General features: G+C 36.1%; 1 protein-coding gene across 4 annotated transcripts in view; it reads left to right on the forward strand.

Annotated features, from left to right (window-relative positions):
- VPS13B (vacuolar protein sorting 13 homolog B) overlaps positions 1 to 20,583 on the forward strand; it is a 317,155-nt gene that overhangs the window by 186,782 nt on the left and 109,790 nt on the right. For all 4 annotated transcript variants that reach the window (XM_039328885.1, XM_039328881.1, XM_039328884.1 and 1 more), the window contains exon 34: positions 16,509 to 17,199. In XM_039328885.1, coding sequence (XP_039184819.1) covers positions 16,509 to 17,199 — 691 coding nt within the window. The remainder of the gene's footprint in view (positions 1 to 16,508; positions 17,200 to 20,583) is intronic.

The following is a 20,583-nucleotide window of genomic DNA, read 5'->3' on the forward strand; positions in this document are numbered from 1 at the left end:
CAATAGTGAAATTCAGAAGGGTTCACAAACATTTGAACACCAGTGTAATTGTCTTGGTGAAATCTCATGGGACAAGCGAGCCAGTTTAATATAGTGGTTGAGGTGGCATCTAGAATCTGGGAGATCAGCCTTAGGTACAAAGCCAGCTGGTTGCCCTTAAGCCAGTCACTTTCTCTTAGCCCTCATAAAGAGACAATATCAAACCACTTTTGAAAAACCTTGTCTAAAAATCTGCAGGGACTTGTCCAGGCAGTCTCTGAGAATCCGATATGATTGAACTTAAGGAAAATAATATTCAGGCAGTCATTTTATGCAGCAAACTTTCCTAGTTTTGTCTGTATATTGTCACAAGCTGTTTACAACTGCATGCACAAAAATAACATGGTGAGGAGCTGCTGCTCTCAGTAGGTCCATGGTATCATATGGTACCTACTGAGAATCACCACAAAAATTCTGTTTGAAATTGTCCTTACATGATAATTGCCTTACATAGCAAACCATTATGATATGGCTTGCTCTGGGAAACAGCTGGCATACAGAATCAGTTCAAAGGCACGATATTTTGGGGAGGGGATAGTAAAGCATGTGGCAAGTTGCCTTCTCATGAGAAGCTGGCATGCACACAAAGCACTGTTCAGTGGAAGCAGTTTTAAGAAGCCACTTGAAAAATCTATATCATGAGAAGCAGTCCACAGAAATACTCCATCATGTGGCATAACCACATACAAAAGCAACCTCCATGAAGTTACCATGTGGTGAGAAGTAGCACTTAGTTTTTAAAGTGTAACAGCAGGTTTGCTTGCTTATTCGTTTAGCACAATTGCTCCACAACTTACATTTATTTATTTCATTTATATCCTGCCTTTTTTTATATAACTCAAGGTGACCTACCTAATGCTCCCTCCTATTTTCCCCACAGCAATAACCTGTGAGGTGGGTTGAATTATGAGAGAATGTCTGGCCCAAATTCACCAGTCAACCCCACGCTGAAGGGAGGACTGGAATCATTGTCTCCCACCATTACACTCTCTGAAGAAGTTGTTTTAATATATTGATTACAGTTCTGTGTTTCAGGGTGTGATTTTTTTTTACTTAAGATGTATTGAATATCCATCCTTGAACCAGGAGAGACAGTATATTGATTTTTATCTTTAGCTTGTTAAGGCCTAAGCATTATTCCATTAGACAAGAAAAGACAAGTAGTGCAGTCACATATGGAATCTTTAGGACACTTAAAAGCAGTGCTTTTTTTCTTTTTTAAAAAAAAAAAAAAGGTGCCGGAACTCACACAGTCTTATAAACCGCCTTGCCTACCCAAAAGGTTCCATCCAAAAAAGGTGCCGGAACTCCGTTCTGGGCGTTCTATGAGAAAGAAAGCCCTGCTTAAAAGCATTTGTCATTGATTTCTCTGTTGTGTATGAATAAGGTAGCACCCGTACATGATGGCAAAGTTAAGCATTCCACAGCTACATCACGGACAGAGAAAGAAAGTGAGAAACTAACCACCTTAACTTATCAGGCTGTAAAAAAGAGGGCTGGAGAGTCGTACTATCAGACTTGCAAGATTATAGCCTTACAATAATGTAGAACTGGCTCATCTAGTTTTGTTTCCCAGCCAGCCTACCTGGAAAGGCTGACATAATCTGAGTTTGAGATGAACCCCAAATTATGGGTCCCGAAAGAAAATTTCAGTAGTTCATACAGTTAGATTTTGCATGGTGAACAGCCTTCTCTGTTGAGGCTTCAAAATACAGGAATGGATGTTAGCTTTACTAGCTAGAATCATGAAGCATCACCAAAATCTAGAGATGGCTTCAATGGTTTGTAAGCTAACCATCTCTGTTCTCTTAAATATCTAGCAGATAGCACTTTGAGCACTTATTAGTTGGCAGAGCAAACCATGGGAATTTAAGGTAGTCTGTTTTTATTTTTTTCTTGTAAAAATCAAAAGTGACTCTAAATCCTTAGCTCATAATTTTCAAATGTAATGACACACCCCCTCCAGCATTTTTATGTTATTTCACAAGATAATCATTTGTTTCAAGAAGTTATGTAATTCTTTGTTGATAAAGACTTAACATTTACTCTTTTTGGTTGTAAAATCTCACATACTGGCTCATGACCAAGATAGTAATTGCCCCAAGGGGATGATTTTCCCTTAGAAAAATCTTGGAAACCCAGGTAATGAAAAAAATCTAAAAGATAAATAATGTACTTCAGCCAAAGTACATTTTTCTAGCTTTAAAAAAAAACTTAATCTAATTATTTTTATTTATTTTCCAATGTGTTTGAGAATTAACCCATATGGATCAAGCAGTTTTAACCTGAGTGTTAAGTGCATGATTGGGCTCAGTCCAAATTTTTAAGGTTATGTTGTTTGATTATCTGAAATCAGCTCTTTGTTGTGGGGATAGTATTTCTTTTGTCTCTAACTTTAATATAGTAGCCTAAAATTCTGCTCAATGTCTTTCAAAGTCTATCAGATTACTGCATAAAATGTGGCAGAGCTTTGTAAAATTCAAAAGGCTAGTTTAGTAGCAGGAGTTTGTAATCTATTTTAACTCCTCAAATTATAATTTTTAGATTTAGGAAAATGATTACTAAAATTAGAATTGTAGTGAATGGAAGCAATACATCTCACAATTTTTTTCAGTTAAGGTTTTAAAAGGTTTTGCTGTTTCAGTAGAATACAGTTACTTTACCTCACTCTAGAAGATTTGCAGCTATCTAGATATGTGCCTTCTGTCCTTCTGCAAGACATGCCTCTTGGTAAGTTAAAAACGTAATATATTTAGGAAACTGGTCAGACACAATACATACTAAAGGAAGTAGCCAGTATTTAAACTAAAATATTATACATACCGTATATGCCGGCGTACAAGGCGACCCGGCGTATAAGACGAGCCCCGTCTTTGTCGCTGAGCCGCATTCCTAGAACGTCATCTTATATGCCGGAAACTACCAGTATTTCTGGTGTATAAGACGACTCGGCGTATAAGACGACCCCCGTGTTTGGCGCCGATTTTAGCGCTTGCGGAAGTCATCTTATACGCCGGCATATACGGTACATTTTTTTCAAAAGAAAATATAAAGAAATGACATTTTAATTTGACTTCATGTGATAGGTTACTCTCTGGTGTCACTGGTATATGAGAAAGGTTGACGAGAAAGCCAGTTTGGCATAGGAGTTACATTGCTGCTTTAAAGATTGTTAAATTCTAGTCTTCCCTTAGACATGGAAGCCAGCTGGATGACTGACTCAATCACTCTCCCTCAGCCACAGGTTTTTATTGGGGAAAATAGGAGACTGAAATATTATTTACACTATCCTGGATTGTAAGAAAATAAAGGTAAATAGCAATAGAACTTACAGTAGATTTCATAAAGCTTTACAGCTCTCTCTAAGCGATTTACAGAGTCAGCGTATTGCCCCCAACAATCTGGATGGAAGGATGGAAGGCGAGTCAGCCTTGAGCCGGTAATCGAACTGATGTCAGTCAGCAAACTTAGCCTGCAATACTGCATTCTAACCACTGCACCATTGTTGCTTTTACAAATAAAATCAAATGAATCCGCTGTTAGCAATTGGCCTTTAAAATCTGGCCTATTGTTTGTGACAAGCAATTAATCTTAATTAATCGTTAATTAAACAAAACTGAATCTTTAAAATGAAGTAGGCATGATGTTAGCTTTGGCACTTGCAGGTCTTGCTCAAATAATAGGTGGCAGCTGTGGCTGAGAGGGTTTTTGTACAAGTTTGTCTTGTGAGTCACTTGTGCCTGTTCCTGCACAGTGAAGCTTTCCCACAGTGATTCAATCCTTAGCCACTTCTAGTTTGAATTATCATGATGCACTACTGTATACTTGGGCTGAACATTGAAGAGCATTTGGAAGCTTCAGCTGATCCAGAATTCATTTAATAATGTATAAGTCCACCCGACTCAAACAATGTGATACTGGGCAGCATGCAACAGAAAAACAAGCCAGAAACTGGGGGTGGGGTGGGGTTGGGGGACAAATAACGTAAAGGAATAGATTATATAAATATAAAATGGCAACCAGGTACAATAAGTAAAATAATAAAAAGTGGACTCCACTCAACTTGACCCAAATTCCTGGGAAAAAGGCCAAATCTTAAAAGCTTTCCTAAAGCAGAGTTGGGGGCTGTTGTATGTTCTGGGAAAGAACATTTCAGAGCATTCCTAGGGCAACCACCAAAAAGGCATGTGTCCTCAATCTCATGAGTGGCAAAGTTTAAAATAGGAAAACTGGAGCATGCCCTCCCTATGACAGCCTGTGGGGTGGGCGAATGTTTATGGGAGAAGGCAGCCCTTCAAGTAACCCCATCCTTTGCCATGTATAGCTTGGCACTCCCTATCTTCCATTATTTCTGCTCAACCCCCAGTTTTAATTAGGAGAGCATATTCTATGTCCTACTATTAAACAATGTCATCTTCTTGGACCCAGAAGTTGTGTCTTATCTGTAGTAGTGCAGCTCTGTGAAATACATTCCTCTAGGAAAGCCAAACAACCTCAACCCTGTTAGCCTTTTTAAAGGCTTTGAAGACTTTTCCTGAGGCTTTGGGGCCAGATGGTAAGGCAAGCTCTGCTGTTGATGTGGTTTTTCTGATTGGTTTTTGTTTTGTTTTGCTTTAACCTTGGACATCATGGGTTGCATGCAGATGTTTTAGTAGTTGTCTTATACACCACCCAGAGTAATTGTTGTGAGATGGGTGGCCCTACAAATGATAAATAAATAAAATGTTAATTGTAGAGATAAAAGTAATATCTACATGTCAGAATGCTGATAGTATGAGAACATGCTGAGATCTTCAGGAATGGTAATCGGGAGTTTACCTTGACCAGACTTTGTCACCATTCCAATAAAGTCCCCTTTCTTTTCAAAGAAAGCTTCTATTGGCATTAAGAGCATTTTCTTTTGGCTTGTAAATAACAGCTTCAGAGGTGAGATATTTGCAGGATTACAGCAAGGATGGAATAAGAGTTGAGCTCTACAATGCACCTAATGTAAAGCATCTACCTTAATTTTTGAAATGATTTCTTCTCAATCCCTTCTTTTTTTGTTATATTTTCCTTGATGAAGCCTTGTGGAGAAAAGATTGGGCAGCCTTTGGTATTATTTACTTGATGTTTGTAGGTTGGTTTACCATATTTTTATACAGCCATGTTCCACAAGGATAGGAAGATTTCTTCCTACTACATTGTTTTACCCTCCACAATCCCACTGGACTCTTGATTATTTTACAAGAATATGCAGTCACTAAAATATTCATAAACATTATTACTAAAACAATAATGAAAGTCTAAAAACATACTAAAAAGACTAAAATTCAAGTCCCAAACATCCAGCAAGTAGGATTTAGTGGAAGTCATTCCAGCGGGCTGGTGATGCTGCAGGAAATCAGAGCCCTGCACCTCCTTACAGTGGGGGGCCTCCAGCTGCTTTCCCTTTTCCTAGCAAGAACAAATCGGTTGAACCAATTCTATTGGGGGGTCTCCCTCCTCCCCCTCACCATGGACTAAAACAGATATAATTGCTTTTTATTTGCTGCTTATGTAACATCTACAACATTGTACATCAAACTGTATTCAAAGAATACAGATGGTTCAGATGTTAGATAGTTAAAATTACACTGAATAAAATCTTAATGGATAAAATAGAAATAGATCTTTTTGGGTGGGTGGATAACCTTACCACAAATGAAGAAAAACATAAGCTAATAAGAAATGAATAAACTGCAGAGACATGTGTCACAGGATTCTCAAGCATCTGTTTCTGCAGTGATAGGGAATGATTCCATGGTTGAATACCTGAGAATAAGTTTCAAACTTTAATACATGAAATAAATCATGGAAGGGTGAGAAATGTCATTATTAAATTTTAATATCTGTAAAATTGGCAGGAAACATTGTTACTTGAAACAGTTAAAGCCTAGCTGTAGTATTTGAAAACTATTATTTGTTTTAATAAATTTCACAATTCCATTTAAATAGTATATTTAATGTTATATTCTGGAGGATTAACTCCTTGTAGTTTTTATGCAGTCATGAAACAATCCTAATATTGTAATGTATAGTGGTATGTAAAGCAAACTAATGGAAACTAAAATAGATGCAAATTGCAATTCATAATACCGATGTAGAAAATTAGCCCTGCCTTGAAATATTAAACACTGAAATTTTCCTGGAATTATATTTTTACAGTAGGGAAAATCAGAAACTTCTAGCTAAAAATCTTAAATATATGCAGAGCTTAGAACTGCCAGCTGCTAAATGAATCTAAATGTTTATGTTTAGAGCTTCTTGCAACATAATGGTTATTCTCCATTTTATTCATAGCCATAACTTTCACTTTTTGTTGAACCAGATTGCTTGACTAGCAGTTTCTATTGAAGTAGAGTATGACAGAGGGATAATTGAAATCCAAGAAGACTGAAAGAAACATACAAATAAATAAATAAAATTCTGTATTCCCTCTAGAATGTCATCTGATTTAGAATTACCACAATCTGTCAATACCTTTAGAGTTGTGTATTTCCCATAATAAATCATCCAACTAAAATGCTTTCATTTCAGATCTAGAAAGTTAGTTGCTTTTACAATCTTGTTTCACTGAAAAAAAATAATCAGTCTGGGGGAAAAAATGAGACAGTTGGACATTTAAGATTTTTTTTTTTTACTTGTTGGTAATGTGAACTTTCCCACGTAGGATATGTGTGTAATTATTTTTTTAAATTGATGTTCCTTTCTAAATTGCATGAAATGACAATTTTATTCATTATATCTTAAAGCAGCGCTGTATGTTATATTTAGACTATGGAATTGATGGGCAGCGCCGAACATATATGCAGCACTTAAAAGATTTAGTGAATCAAATTAAAAAAGCTGCTTATGTTCACTTGTATAATTGTTGACCTGTACAGCTGTCAACTTCATGGCGCACATACACATAAACAGATACCACTTCTTCATTTTCCCTTCTACACATTTCTGTTTATTAGAACTTCAGACTGCTTCTTGTCATAGCGACAGAAGATTTCTGTACATAATATTGCCGTGGTATGGTCCCAAATTTTATCTTTTTATTTAATCATCAACATGTTCTCTTTAGTTTCGGCCTTGTAGCTTGTACCAATAAAGGAGAATATTTGTGACTCAGGTTTGAAATGAGGGGTCCTTGGTGCTCTCTGAGCCTGGCTGTTTTCTTGCAGATGTTCCATTACCCAAACTAGGTAAAATCACCAGTGTTAGTCCTTCTAATGTTAGCACTAGCACTGATGATATTGCCTAGTTTGGGTAATGAAATGTCTGCAAAAACACAACCAGACAGAGAGAGCACCAATGACCTCTCTTTTGGCTTATGTTTCAGTATATAGAGCTTTTGTGCTCTTTCAGAATTTCAAGCAAAATGTTCTTTTAACTAGAAAACTATTACCTCCTCCTCTTCCACCTCCTTCATTACCCTCATACTCTTATTAGTTTAATTAATTGGCATGCCAGCCAATGTTTCCAGACCCACTGAGGCTTATAGAAACATAATAAAATGCAACAAATTTACTCCGCAATTATTTTTGTTGGGTATAGTTACTGATTGTGATACAAAGGAAGTTATATTGATGTTAAATTTGATTACAGCCGCGAGGCTGTTAGTAGGACAATATTGGAAGAAGGAATCTTTGCCTACATTGCAGGAATGGTTTCTTAAAGTGTCTTATTTGGCGGAAATGGCAAAGATTTCGGCTTTTTTAAAGGAACAAACGCAAGAGAAATTTCTTGCTGTTTGGGATAAATGGATAAAATTTATACAATTTAAACTGGATATAAAAAAATATCATATAGCCTTTTCATAATTTTTATTTTTATATATATACATATATATTTTAATGTTATATCTTCTTTTTTTTTACAAATATAATTTTTTTTAATTGTTTTTTAATTAAGCCTATATTCTGCTCTGGGAAGCTCGGGGGAGGGGAAGGGGGGGTGTTTGGGTGGGGGTTGGGGAAGGGGGGTTTTGTTGTGTAATGTTTAGGTTTTTTTGTATATGTTGTTTTTTGTTTTTGTATTGTTTTGTTCTTTTTGTAAAACTTATAAAACTTTTTAATAAAAAAAAAATGCAACAAGAAACTGCATTGTATGAAGTATTCCACATTTTACAGCTGGCTTATTTTTGCCTTGCTTGTCTCTTTCCCATCCTCACAACTTTAAAATAAATTTTAAAATAATAATATTTTAAGATATTGCAATAATATTTATAGACAGACAAAAAAATTACTCTGTGGCCCAGTAGTGCCATTAAATATTATTTTTCATTTGAAAAACTAATACTCTTATTAAGAAATACACCTTTATTCTTGTTTTTTAAAGACTGAAAACACCAACAAGCTTTTATGTGATTAAGATCATTTCACCCACATATGGAAATGACAAATCATTGAGAGCTATGTATCTGATTATCTGTTTTGATTAGTTACTGACTAGTAGAAAGGTCTTACAGAATGTTTAAGGTAGAATACATATGGTAATTTGGGACAATTATTCATCCAAGTGAAGAGTCCCCTGATCAAAGAAAACAATGGTTCTTATGAAGCTCAACTAAGAAAACTGCAGTCATTTAGATTTGTAAACATTATTAATTTCAAGAACAATGTGTCATTAAATGGTCTTTTTTCCAAATTTGAAGGTAAAAATAATGGTGTCTCCATGTGTAACTAGCTCTCTTTGTGCTCTCAGTCACTCATCGATGTTTAGCCATTATTTATTAAGAGGAAAGAGAAAGAATCTCAAAAGATTTCAAATTCTGTACCACTGTTATTTTGGAGGGGAAGGTGTTGCTACCTGGGGGATTTTGAAGGGGAAGGGATATTAAAACTAGTGGGTAAAACCAGTTTGTTTGCATAATGCACCTTATAGGAGCATGATTAGGCAATGTATCAATTCACATGAAACAGTCAAGTTAGAAATTGGCAATGGTACTGATTAAGAAATTATGTAATAGCAGATTTCATTGCTATCATTTTCTGCTGATACACGCATGGATAAATAGTACTTCAACTCATCAATGGAGAAGAACCTTCTGGCTGCTATATTGAAATATTTGCAGATAGGAGTTTCTTTGGCTGTTGTTCATTGCTGCTTCAGTTGCAGGAAAGTGAATGTTTTCTTTTTCACACTGTGACAGACTCTCAGCTGGAATTACACATTGTTGCAGGTTCTTATGCTTGACTATTGGATCCAGACTATATTCCATCAAGACACAGGTATAACACTGGTGAAGGTCCAGTTTGCCAGTATTTTCAGAACATGCTCATTTTGCATTTAAAATACAATTTACTATATGTTTCTGAGATACTGAATTTATTTTAAATTGTTCGTGGAATCTACTGCAAAATAATCCACCCCAAAGTCATTAATTCTCTATGTATGTCTTAAGGCAGACAGCACAGACATCACTGATTCCCAGGCCAGAGATGACCAATGCATAAACATACAACAACTGCTTTACTTCACAACCCACCAAGCTCTGGCCGAAATATTCATTAATTTAGGGAACTTTTTTCAACTTGGCACTAATAGTGGGCAATTAATTATTGTGTATAGCTTCATTCTTATCTGCTGTATAGATTCTAATCAAGCTGAAACAGGTCTGAGAGTTTTTAGCCAAGTGATAAAATGTCGGGAGATCTGAGATTTACTGCCACTTCCATAAGGAAAAAACACAATTTATTTAATTTGTAAAATATATGTTACAAGGAGAATCTCATAGGAAAATGAAATCTAATCAGGAGGCATAGTTTTGTAATTTATAGAAATATTGCAATTTCCAAATATTTCTGAATGAATTTACTAAAGAATTAACAGAAATCACATACAATTGTATACTTCTTAGTTTCACTATTATACCTTCTGGGTAAGCGGCTTTCCTCCCTTTCTTTTTTGTAAATTTAGTTTTATGCAGCATATTAAAATGTAGTATAATTTACTTCTTAAGAAAATTACAGTATTTGCTGGTATAAATAGTATTAACTTGCTGCCCATGCCTTTCTTTTGATTAAGATTTGGAAAAAATAAATTACTTTTATGAGCTACTGTTCATACATCTGAACAACAATATGCCAATTAGAGCAATATGGCTCCCTAAACTGAAAGGACCATTATTAATACGCTGTCTTGGCTGGAGCAATCTCAGCAACAGCATATATTCAAGAAGGAGGATATAGATTATAGCCCTTATCTCTTTATCTTCTCTAAATGCTTTTGAATTCAAGGGGTTAAGCTATAAAGTCACTTATCTCAACACATGACAAGGAAGAATTTGCCAGAATTCCCTAGCTACCAGCATAGCTTTCATCACCTTCTTTGTGGGGGCTACTGTGATGTGAAAGAATGGGGAAAACGCACTGAAGCCATCTAAGAAGTAAACTATCAGTTTGACATTTTTCAGCAATTGAAAACTTTTTCACATTGCAATTCCTTCTGACAGAGAAACTGTAGAATTCCTCTAATTTAAGACCCATCTGGTTATTGTTCAAACGTTAAGAACTATATTTCCAGTTAAAAAAAAAATCCAACTCATATGCTATTTTACTTCGCCAAACTATGAATATTTCCCTCTGCATTTTAGATTTTATCTTTAAAGTATATTTTAACAGTATTTTAAGTACTTTTTTATAAAAAAAATTACCAATTTATCTTGATAGTGGACATGCTGTGTTTTTTTTCATTTTATTTTAATTAGCCATTGTGAAACTAAATTCTCCTTTGTTTTACTCCTTTGAATACTGTTTAATTATGGTTATCATGCCAGATATCTTAAAGGTTATTTTACCAATACAGTTTCATTTAACATAAGCCATATGGAATCAATAGTGCTGTTTCCTAAAGTAAATGCTTGGAAAATCTTACATTCATATGTTAAGAGTGCACATCCTTTCCTCATTAGTTGGAAAGTACAGGGATTTTGGCACAGGTTCTGTGTGGAAGCATTGTGCAGCTTTTATATGGATTTTGTTTTTAGCCTTTGATGACACTGTTTAGAATAGGAAGTATCTAATAAGTAAAGCATTTTGTCTAATGTGCTGCCAGTGTGTTTCATATATGCCTGGAGGTCTGAAACATTATCTTCTCCACTGCAGTAATATGCATTTAATTCTCTGAAAGCAGAAGGTTGAACTTTTAAAAGAGACTCAAAAGTACATTTTCAGCTAAAATAATTTGAAACACATGTGATAGTGGACCTGAGTAATGTACAGTTGGTTTTTATGGTTTAATCATGATCATGTTAATGCACACCAGTAGCTAATTAAAGAAAACTTTTATTATTCATTTTAAATGGGTTATGTAAAGAGTGAGTGAACTGATATAAATGCAGTTCAGTGATAAATGTTACCATTACATTTGCTATCAGGAAGCCGATACTGGTGTTTTTGACATCTTTAAAGTATTGGGCCATTTCTTTTGTAACAAAGCAAGAGATGTTTTTAAAAGTTTTTACATTTGGAATTGTTCACTAATGTAAAAGGATATTCACTTGATTCCTGGATTTATTATCAAGCTGGCTTTTTAAAATTAATAGCTGCAAATCCCGAGTAATGTGTATGGTTGCACATCTCCAAGAGAATGTGGATGGCAGCTCTCAAAGGCTCTATGTCTTTCCATAGACTCTACTGAAGATTCTTTGCAAAAAAAAAAAAAAAAAAAACCCTTATGCGCTAAGATAGGCCATCAAGAGGGAAATTGTTAGTGTACAGTTTAGCTATGGAACATTTTCCTGTTACAAGCCCATTAAAGTTTGGTTGTCATGGAAAATGTTAGTCTAGATTAATAATTCTACCAAGTTGTTTTTTCAGTTGCATCTTTATATTGATCTTAATGTTTTCATTGGGAATTTAAAATTTGAGATTATAAATTCTGTTTTTTGTGAATCAACCTGACTTCCTGAATTAGCTGCTAGTCAAATTGTTATACCATTTACATAATATTTTTAAAAACTTCTTAAGAACATATAAATTGAAGATATCCATTGGAGCCAAAACAGTTGTCTCTTTATCAAGTGATGTTTTACAGAACATAACCAATTTTTAATTAAGTGTTCATACTAAAATTAATCCAACATATATTGGAAATACTTTAAAACATACTTCAAACAGTGTTAATTTTAAATATCACAAATTTGTGCCTGCCTCTAATGTGTATTAATTCCAGTAGCTATAAAGTTCAAATTGGAATATATTAATTTAAAAAAACCACTAAAATCATTTCTGAAATGTTTCTTTGTCCTAGATATGCTTCAGTAAATGCATTCTTCTTTGGAAATATTATTTGCAACAATGGAGAAAGATTCTGCTGGGGTGATAACTTAGTTTTGTTTTTGGTGCCTTTTATGTCTGTCTTTCCAAAGTTGATATCCTCCAGATGTGTTGGGATTACAGTTCCTAGAATTTCCACATTCAACACTCTGGAAAAGTGATGGAGAGTTGCTATGCACAAAAGTTACTCTATTTTTAAAATTTTATGAGACATCATTCTGTAGTTCTGCTTCTATAATACAAGTCTACAGTTTTCATCTTTCATTGGGTTGATCAAAGTCTGAGTTTTATCAATGTTGTGACTCGTGGCTTAACACTTAAGAGAGTTAAGATATATAACATATTTTATTTTCCTGTGTGATGATTAATACAATTTAAAGGAGCTGTGATGGCGCAATGGCTAGAATGTAGTATTGCAGGCTAGTTCTGTCCACAGCCAGGAGTTCAATCCTGACTAACTCAAGGTTGACTCAGCCTTCCATCCTTCCAAGGTTGGTAAAATGAGGCCCCAGATTGTTGGAGGCCTTATGCTGATTCTGTAAACTGCTTAGAAAGGGTTATAAAGCAATGTGAAGTGGTATATAAGTCTAAGTGCTATTGCTATTGCTATTAAACCAGGAAGCTACTAGTATTGCTTGATAGATTTCTACCTAAATATTTTTAAAAATCAGCTAAGTATTTGAAAAGTAAGCAATATTAAATATAATATAATTACAGAGACCAAAAATTATTTCATTATTTTATTTACTTGGAGCAATAGCTTCATAGACATTCAGCTAGCAGGTACTATTTAATCTTTGTCACAGTCAAACCATATATTTAATAAGAAACGGATCTATCAGTGTAGATTGCCAGGCTTGATATTTTAGACAATGCCACACAGAACATTGGCTATTATTTTGGTGGTTACTTTTGATGTTATGCAGTGAAGAACTGAATAAGAGATGTTATTAAACTACTTCTTTGCTTACTTTGAGGGTAGGCTATTAAAGTGTGTTCGTGTGAACGCCTTTTTGTTTGAAGGGTGGGAAGAAATCTTTTTAAAAATCATTTAAATGAGGAAAGAATTATGATAAAAGCTCCCTAGGGCATGATTTAAAGCTTTAGATCTTTCAATTCATAGTTCAAGATCTAGAATGCATTGTTTAACTTCAGAAATGCTTTTCTTCAAAACCATTGCTTTTAGCACTTAAGCTGACAAGACTGTAGCAGGGGAGACCATTAGCTGTAACTTTTTTCTTAAAGAATTTGTCTACAAGGATTAATTGGACTATAAGCTCAGGTGGCAGATTCTCATATGATAAGCTAGAGAAGGAGATCCTTATAAAGTCTTGGAATGTTAGGGATAATTGAGAAGTATGGGGAATGTCTATTGAACTATTTCTAAGAATAATATGTCTTTATAAAGACAGAATTATGCACTGTTGAATAAAAGCAAAATTGCCTTAGCTCTAAAGTTCAACCGCCTGATTGATTAACACATCTAATAATCACATTTGAAGCCTCTGTTTGTAAGATGAAAGTTCTCAAATTTGTTACTTTCAACTAAAGGAACCCTATTTAAATTACTTGGTTTGTTCTGTTTGGATACCACTTTTGGTCAGACCTTTTTTGTGAATAATTAATTGTCAGCTTTTTTTGTTTGCAAAAGCTGGCCTAATTGAAACAAAGAATGAGAACATAAATTGCATTGTTCTATTTTATTAGAATAAAAATTATTATAGAATAATCATTTAAAATATATATTTAAAATATATGATCAAGCAAAGTTTGGTTGCCATTATGCATTGATGGAAGGCTGAATATTTGAATCTGAACTGGCTTGTTCTATAGTTAGAATCTTTTTTTTTTTTAGATTAGTCAGTGAAGAAGCTTAATTAGTTTATAATATATAATTGCCTATTTATACTTTTAGGCTTAAATTTGATGTAATTAGATAGATTGGATGTTACCTTTTTTAAAAAATGGGGATTATTATAGAGCAGGGGTCTTCAAACATGGCCCTTTTACGACTTGTGGACTTCAACTCCCAGAATTCCTCAGCCAGGCATGCTTGCTGAGGAATTCTGGGAGTTGAAGTCCACAAGTCATAAAAGGGCCAAGTTTGAAGACCCTTGCTATAGAGCAATCCATAATCCAGCATTTAATTTTAAAAAATTAGGTTTTCAGCAAATATTAGGTTATCTTCAGATGTTAAAGAACATAAAATTGTTTTCAAAGTTTAAAATAGCATAGCAATGTGCTAATTCTTTATCTTCTAGCCCAAATGTATCTGACCTGAAAAATATAATATTGTTTTCATTGGACAGATTTTGTAGCTCTGCTGGCTACTTTAAGGATTTATTTATCTTCAATGTTCCACCCCAGAAAGATATATTTGCATATAGATCTAGGCAGAGGACTTTGAGTTTCTGGCAAAGGATTCTATTCCACAAACACAAATTCTATAAGAGCAAATTTATTTTAAGGGCATTATAATGTTGTATATCAGGGCTTTTCAACCTTTTCACCCATTGTACCACTTTTAGGCTATGGCAATATCCGAGTACCACCAGTCGCCTAGCAAGGTGTCAAAAACTTGATGACCCCCCCTCCCCAAAAAAGGAAAAAAGTGATAAAGTACAGGTAGTCTTCGACTTACAACAGTTCACTTAGTGACTCTTCAAAGTTACAATGACACTGAAAAAAGTGCTCCTCAAGCCACAGCCGAGCAAGACACCTGCCTGCCTGCCTGCCCAGCAGCGCTTTTCCTCCTGTCTCAGGTTTTCATTGTTGTGAGCATTTCTGTTGAGGATTGGCAGCGGGGGTGGGGTGGGGGTGTTTGGTTTTTATTCCCCCCCGTCTGCTGGGTGGTTGCAGCAGGTTTTGGTCACTTCGCATAACCCTGGGACACTGAGACCGTCATAAATATGAATCAGTTGCCAAGCATCTGAATGTAAATCATAAGACCCTGGAGATGCTGCAACATTCCACCTGATCGGCACTTCTTCTGGGCTCAGCAGAAGCGTCAGAATCAGTGCTGCTTTCCAACTGATTGGTGCTTCTTCAGGGCTCAGCAGAAGCACCAGGATCAGCGCCAAGCTCCAGCTGGAGCCTGGTGCTAATTCTGGCAGTTCCACTGAGTCCTGACAGCCCCGAAGAAGCGCCGATCATCTGGAAAGCGGTAGTGATCCTGGTGCTTCCGCTAAACCCTGACAGCCCCGCAACTCCTAGTGCTGACCCTGATGCTTCCACTGAGCCCTGACAGTCCCGAAGAAGCACTGATCCTGGCGCTTCCGCTGAGCCCTGACAGCCCTGCAGCTCCAGCCATCTCTCATTCAGGCTTGTGTGGTGCTGCCACCGATTCAGCTCATTCCCCTCCCCTGCTACCACTTTTCGAGGATGGTCGCGTACCACCTGCCAGGTGCCAATGTACCACAGGTGGTACCCGTACCACTGGTTGAAAAGCCCTGTTCAATAATGAAACAGAAAACAATTGTATGGTTGATATTCCCCTCTAATAAATCATGCCAATTTTCGCTTATGAAATTGATATTATGCCCTTTTTGAATATCAGAAGAGAATTTTAGTTTTATTTGACTCTGAATGCTTAAAACAGTTTAATTTGTTCAATTACTTGATTTTCAAATACTGTATCATGGAAGTTACCTGACATTGTATCTTTATAGCATCTGAATAAAAATTATTTGAAGTTAGAAATATTTTCTTCATGCTACATCTTTCTCCCAACATGTCATTATGAGTCATCATTCTCTCTGGACTAGATACCCAATGAGTTTCCATGAGCGATTTTCTGTTTTAAAAGTTAACAGTAAATGTTTCTTTTTTACAGAAATTTATCTGTATTTATATGTAATGGTGTAGGTATATACATATGTATGTATGTAATATATTTTTATGTGTGTTATGTATGTGTACACTTTTGAGAGCAGGCAACAGAATTTCATTTTTAATATGTGCCAATGTGCCAACAGTAAAAAATGATAATAAAGGTTATCTTCTCCTTCCCCTTCCTCTTCCCCTTCTCCTTCTCCTTCTCCTTTTCCTTTTCTTCTCCTTCTCCTCCTCCTCCTCCTCTGACTTGCTTTTTTGTGTGTGTTTATATAGCAATTGTTTAATGTAATTGAAATGGAAATCTTTGGGAGTGGCAATTTTATGATACAGTGTTTTCCTTTCCAGGTTTTCAAACAGGAACAAAAGAAGACGGATACGTCTGATGGGGGTACAGCTGAAACATGTTCACGTTATAGTGGAGCCCAGGACAGTGGCATTGGCAGTGACAGTGTTAAAATCAGAATAGTCCAAATAGAACAACATAGTGGCACCAGCCAACACCGCATTGCCCAACCTTCCCGACAGTCTTCTATAGTGAAGAACCTAAACTTTATCCCTTTTGACATTTTTATTACTGCAAACCGATTCTGCTTCATGACGTATTCATGTACTACTTTACTTAAATCAAAATCACAGGAAGATCAAAAAGTTGGTGAAAAAACCATAAAAACTTTATTAAACCTTCCAGAAATAGCTGATGATTCCAAGAAATCTGACAAAGCAGGTTTTTCATCAGTAACAGCAGATGATCTTCTAAACTGTAACAGTTCATTGCCCTCTGGGAAAAAGTCAGGTCTTATATCTCTGGAAAGTCTTCATGCTTCTACAAGATCATCTGCTAGACAAGCCTTGGGAGCAACTATTGTCCGACAGCCTGGTCGCAGAGGAACTGGAGACTTGCGGTTAGAGCCATTTTTGCACCTGGTTGTATCTCAACCATCTTTTATCTTAAGCTGTCATCATAGAAAACAAAAAGTAGAAATATCTGTGTTTGATGCTGTCCTTAAAGGTGTCGCATCAGATTACAAGTGTACAGGTAAGATCATTTACTATCCGTAACATTATACATTCACTGTCTAATTTTTTTCTTCAGGTGTGAACAAAAAGAAAAAAATGTTTATTTATTCTAGATAAATGTGAGGTTATATATTCAGTAGCCTCAACTGATTTTATTGGTTGCATTACTTGATTCACTAACATTATAAAAACACTGAGGAAGCAATAGAATGCAGTTCTACTATTTTTTAAATCTTCTAACATTTTCATGTTCATTCCTTGCTCGCTCCCCTAATCTTTTACAGACAAACACTAGCTCATACATAGTAAGATAAATTACCTTTTAACCATCTGAATTACTCCACTATTTGTGACAGTGTACTATTATAATTCTGTCAGGTCCCCAAATCCTTATTGTCTTTCTTGTGTATATACTCTTGTGCTTTTGCTCTAGGGCTTGCCATTCTGCTGGAGGGGGGGGGCATATTTGCTTTCGCTTGGGATAACTTTCGCTTTCTACTTTTCTTCTCCAACCTCTATCCACTTGATAAAGAAATGTGTCTGCCTTATCAGGGAGACGTTACAGGGAAAGGAAACTGGAGAAGACCTTGAGATGCATGCTAACTGTGCCAGTTACTCGCATCGCGCCACCTGTGGATTGGCTGGATTTCAAATAGACATTATTACTTTGGTGGGAGGAGGAATATTTCTGGTTTAATTATATCGTTTAAACGGGATTTTCCCCAGATCTCACCTTGACTTCCTTACTGTCACTAACCCCTAATAAAAGTTTCCTTTTGAGACAATGCCTGTTTCAAGAGTTCTGCCTTCTTGGGTGGTTAACTGAGGTGGGTCCTTACAAATTCGTATTTGTTGTAAGGAATTAGACAGTTTCAGGTGCTCTTAAACACAGGAAGAACCTTTTGGGTAGTTATGTTCAACTCAAAATATTCAAAGAAAAAAAAATCTGGTATTTTTTTCTCTCATTGCCCTATTTGGATGCTGGAGCTGGTCAAGGTCTTGAAAAAAATAATGCTGAATATTACATGCACTCTTGTAAATCAGTGCTCAAATCTTGAGCTTTGTTTTGGTCTGTATGGTCATTGCTCTTTTTACTTCTTCCCCATGTCTTTTTTTTTTTTTGTACTTTTCTATATTCTTCCTTTCTCAATAGATTCTCTTTGCTCTCTTCATTTCTACATTTCTTTCTTAGATTTACTTCAGATATATTCAGTTATAATGTCTGATAGTCTGGACTGTTTTTGTTTTTGTTTTCCTTCAGTCTTGACTCGGCAACTGCTGAACAAATCCCTGCAAGATTTTCTTGCAAGATTTCAGCAGTAGTTTGCCTGCTTCTTAGGACTGAAAGAAAATGACTGGCCCATGCTCACTCAGATGGCATTGTGTCCCAAGGCAGAATTAGAATTATGTTTTCCCAGTTTCTGGCTTGATGGCTTAACCACTATATTAACTGGCTCTATTAAAGGAATTAAACCAGTGGTGGCGAACCTTTTAGAGACCGAGTACCCAAACTGCAACCCAAAACCCACTTATGCATTGCCAGATGCCAGGTGGGTGTGCCCACCGAGTGGGCGTGGCCACCGAGCTGTCAGCTCGTTCTCACTCATTCGCTCACTCGCTGTCCGCTCCAACTCATGCTCGCTGTCCGCAGCAAATGCTGCTTCCGCCGAAAGTTGCTCCTTTTATAGCCTCTCACCTATTCCTAGACTGCACATGTGCGGAGAGCTACGCATGCACGGAAAGGGAGGAAACAGCTCAGCCCAGCAATGGCTTGCTTGCCACCAGAGACGGCTCCGCGTTCTGCCTATGGCACGCATGTCATAGGTTCACCACCACAGAACTAAACTGAAAAATGTGGTTAGCAAATTGGCTGCAATGTCTCAACTTTAGCCTGTCTTGCTAAGAGAATTTTCTCAGTCATTGCTTCCGTGAATTATTCCTGTCACTCTGAAAAGTGTTCTGTAGTTTCATATGTGAATCAGTCAAAATATGTCAAAGCAGATTGATTGGGGTTTGGTATTTTTATTTTGCAACATTGTTTGCAATCTAAGACGAAAGTTCTTTACCTTCACAGGACAGTTTTACCTAGGCAGTGTTAATTTTCATTTCTACTTAAATTTTCATATTAATTACAAGTACACAATATCATAGCTTTTTTTAAAAGTATGCAAAAATCACAGGTTCTGTGATTGACATATCAAAGAAATTCTCTTCTGAAATTCTGGAAAGCCACAGGAACAAGTTGGGGAAGGAGAGCAGGGAGTTTATTCAACTACTGTTTCTGAGAGCTTTTTCCTGTGCTTACCTTCTCTAATCTTATCCATTCAGATTAGAGATGCCCATCTGATGTCCATTTCATGGAATAATAGATTTGGAAAGACCATGGAAGTTATTTAGTCTTATCCCTTTGCTCAATGTAGATTCTAGTAGAGCATCTCTGACAAATGACTATCCAGCCTCTGTTTGAAGACGTCTAAGTGACTGAAAATTCACCACTGGCTGACAGTTTACACAATCCAGAAGGTCCTCCTGATAGCTAGCTATTTTTATTTCTTATAATTTTTAGAAAATATTCTATTCCTGAATTCCCAGGCACTTGAAAGTAAGTCCACTCTTCCTTCTGTGTGACAAGCCTTCAGCTATTTAAACACAGCTGTCATATCTCCTCTTAGTCATATGTTTATAGAATAAATACAGGTAGTCCTCAACTTACAACCACAATTGAGCCAAAAATTTCTGTTGCTAAGTGAGAGATTTGTTAAGTGGATTTTGCCCCTTTTTACAACTTTTCTTGACACAGTTGTTAAGTGAACCACTGCAGTTGCTAAGTTAATCTGGCTTCCCCATTGACTTTGCTCATCAGAAAGTGACCCCAGGGCACTGCAACTCATAAATATGAGTCAGTTGCTAAGCATCTGAATTTTGATCACATGACCGTGGGGATGCTTCAAAGGTTACAAGTGTGAAAAATGGTCAAATGAAAAATGGTTTTTTCAGTGCTGTTGTAACTTTGAAAGGTCACTAAATGAACTGTTGTAAGTTGAGGACCACGGTATACTCAGATCTTTTCATTATTCCTCATAGGGCTTGGCTTCTTGGTAACTATCCTTTGCATTTGTATTCACTCTTCTTTTTGAATTGTGATGCCAGAAATCGAGACAATACTCAGAAATGGAATCTGATAAAGGAGAGTAGAATGCAACTGTTGCTTCCTATGATTTGCATTCTGTTTCTGCTAATACACTCCCAAGTAGCTAATTTTGCCTTTTTAGCGTCTGCATTTGACTCCTGAATCACATTTAATAGGTTGTTGAGGAGGACAGCCAAGTGCATTCTGTATGTACTGCATGTAGTCCTAAAAAGATATGATCACAATTTGGGCCAGAATTTCCATTGCTAACCA

This window comes from Crotalus tigris, unplaced genomic scaffold, assembly GCF_016545835.1.
Source record: "Crotalus tigris isolate CLP2741 ecotype Arizona unplaced genomic scaffold, ASM1654583v1 scf7180000024384.25900115:4084858, whole genome shotgun sequence".
Classification (NCBI taxonomy): domain Eukaryota; kingdom Metazoa; phylum Chordata; class Lepidosauria; order Squamata; family Viperidae; genus Crotalus; species Crotalus tigris.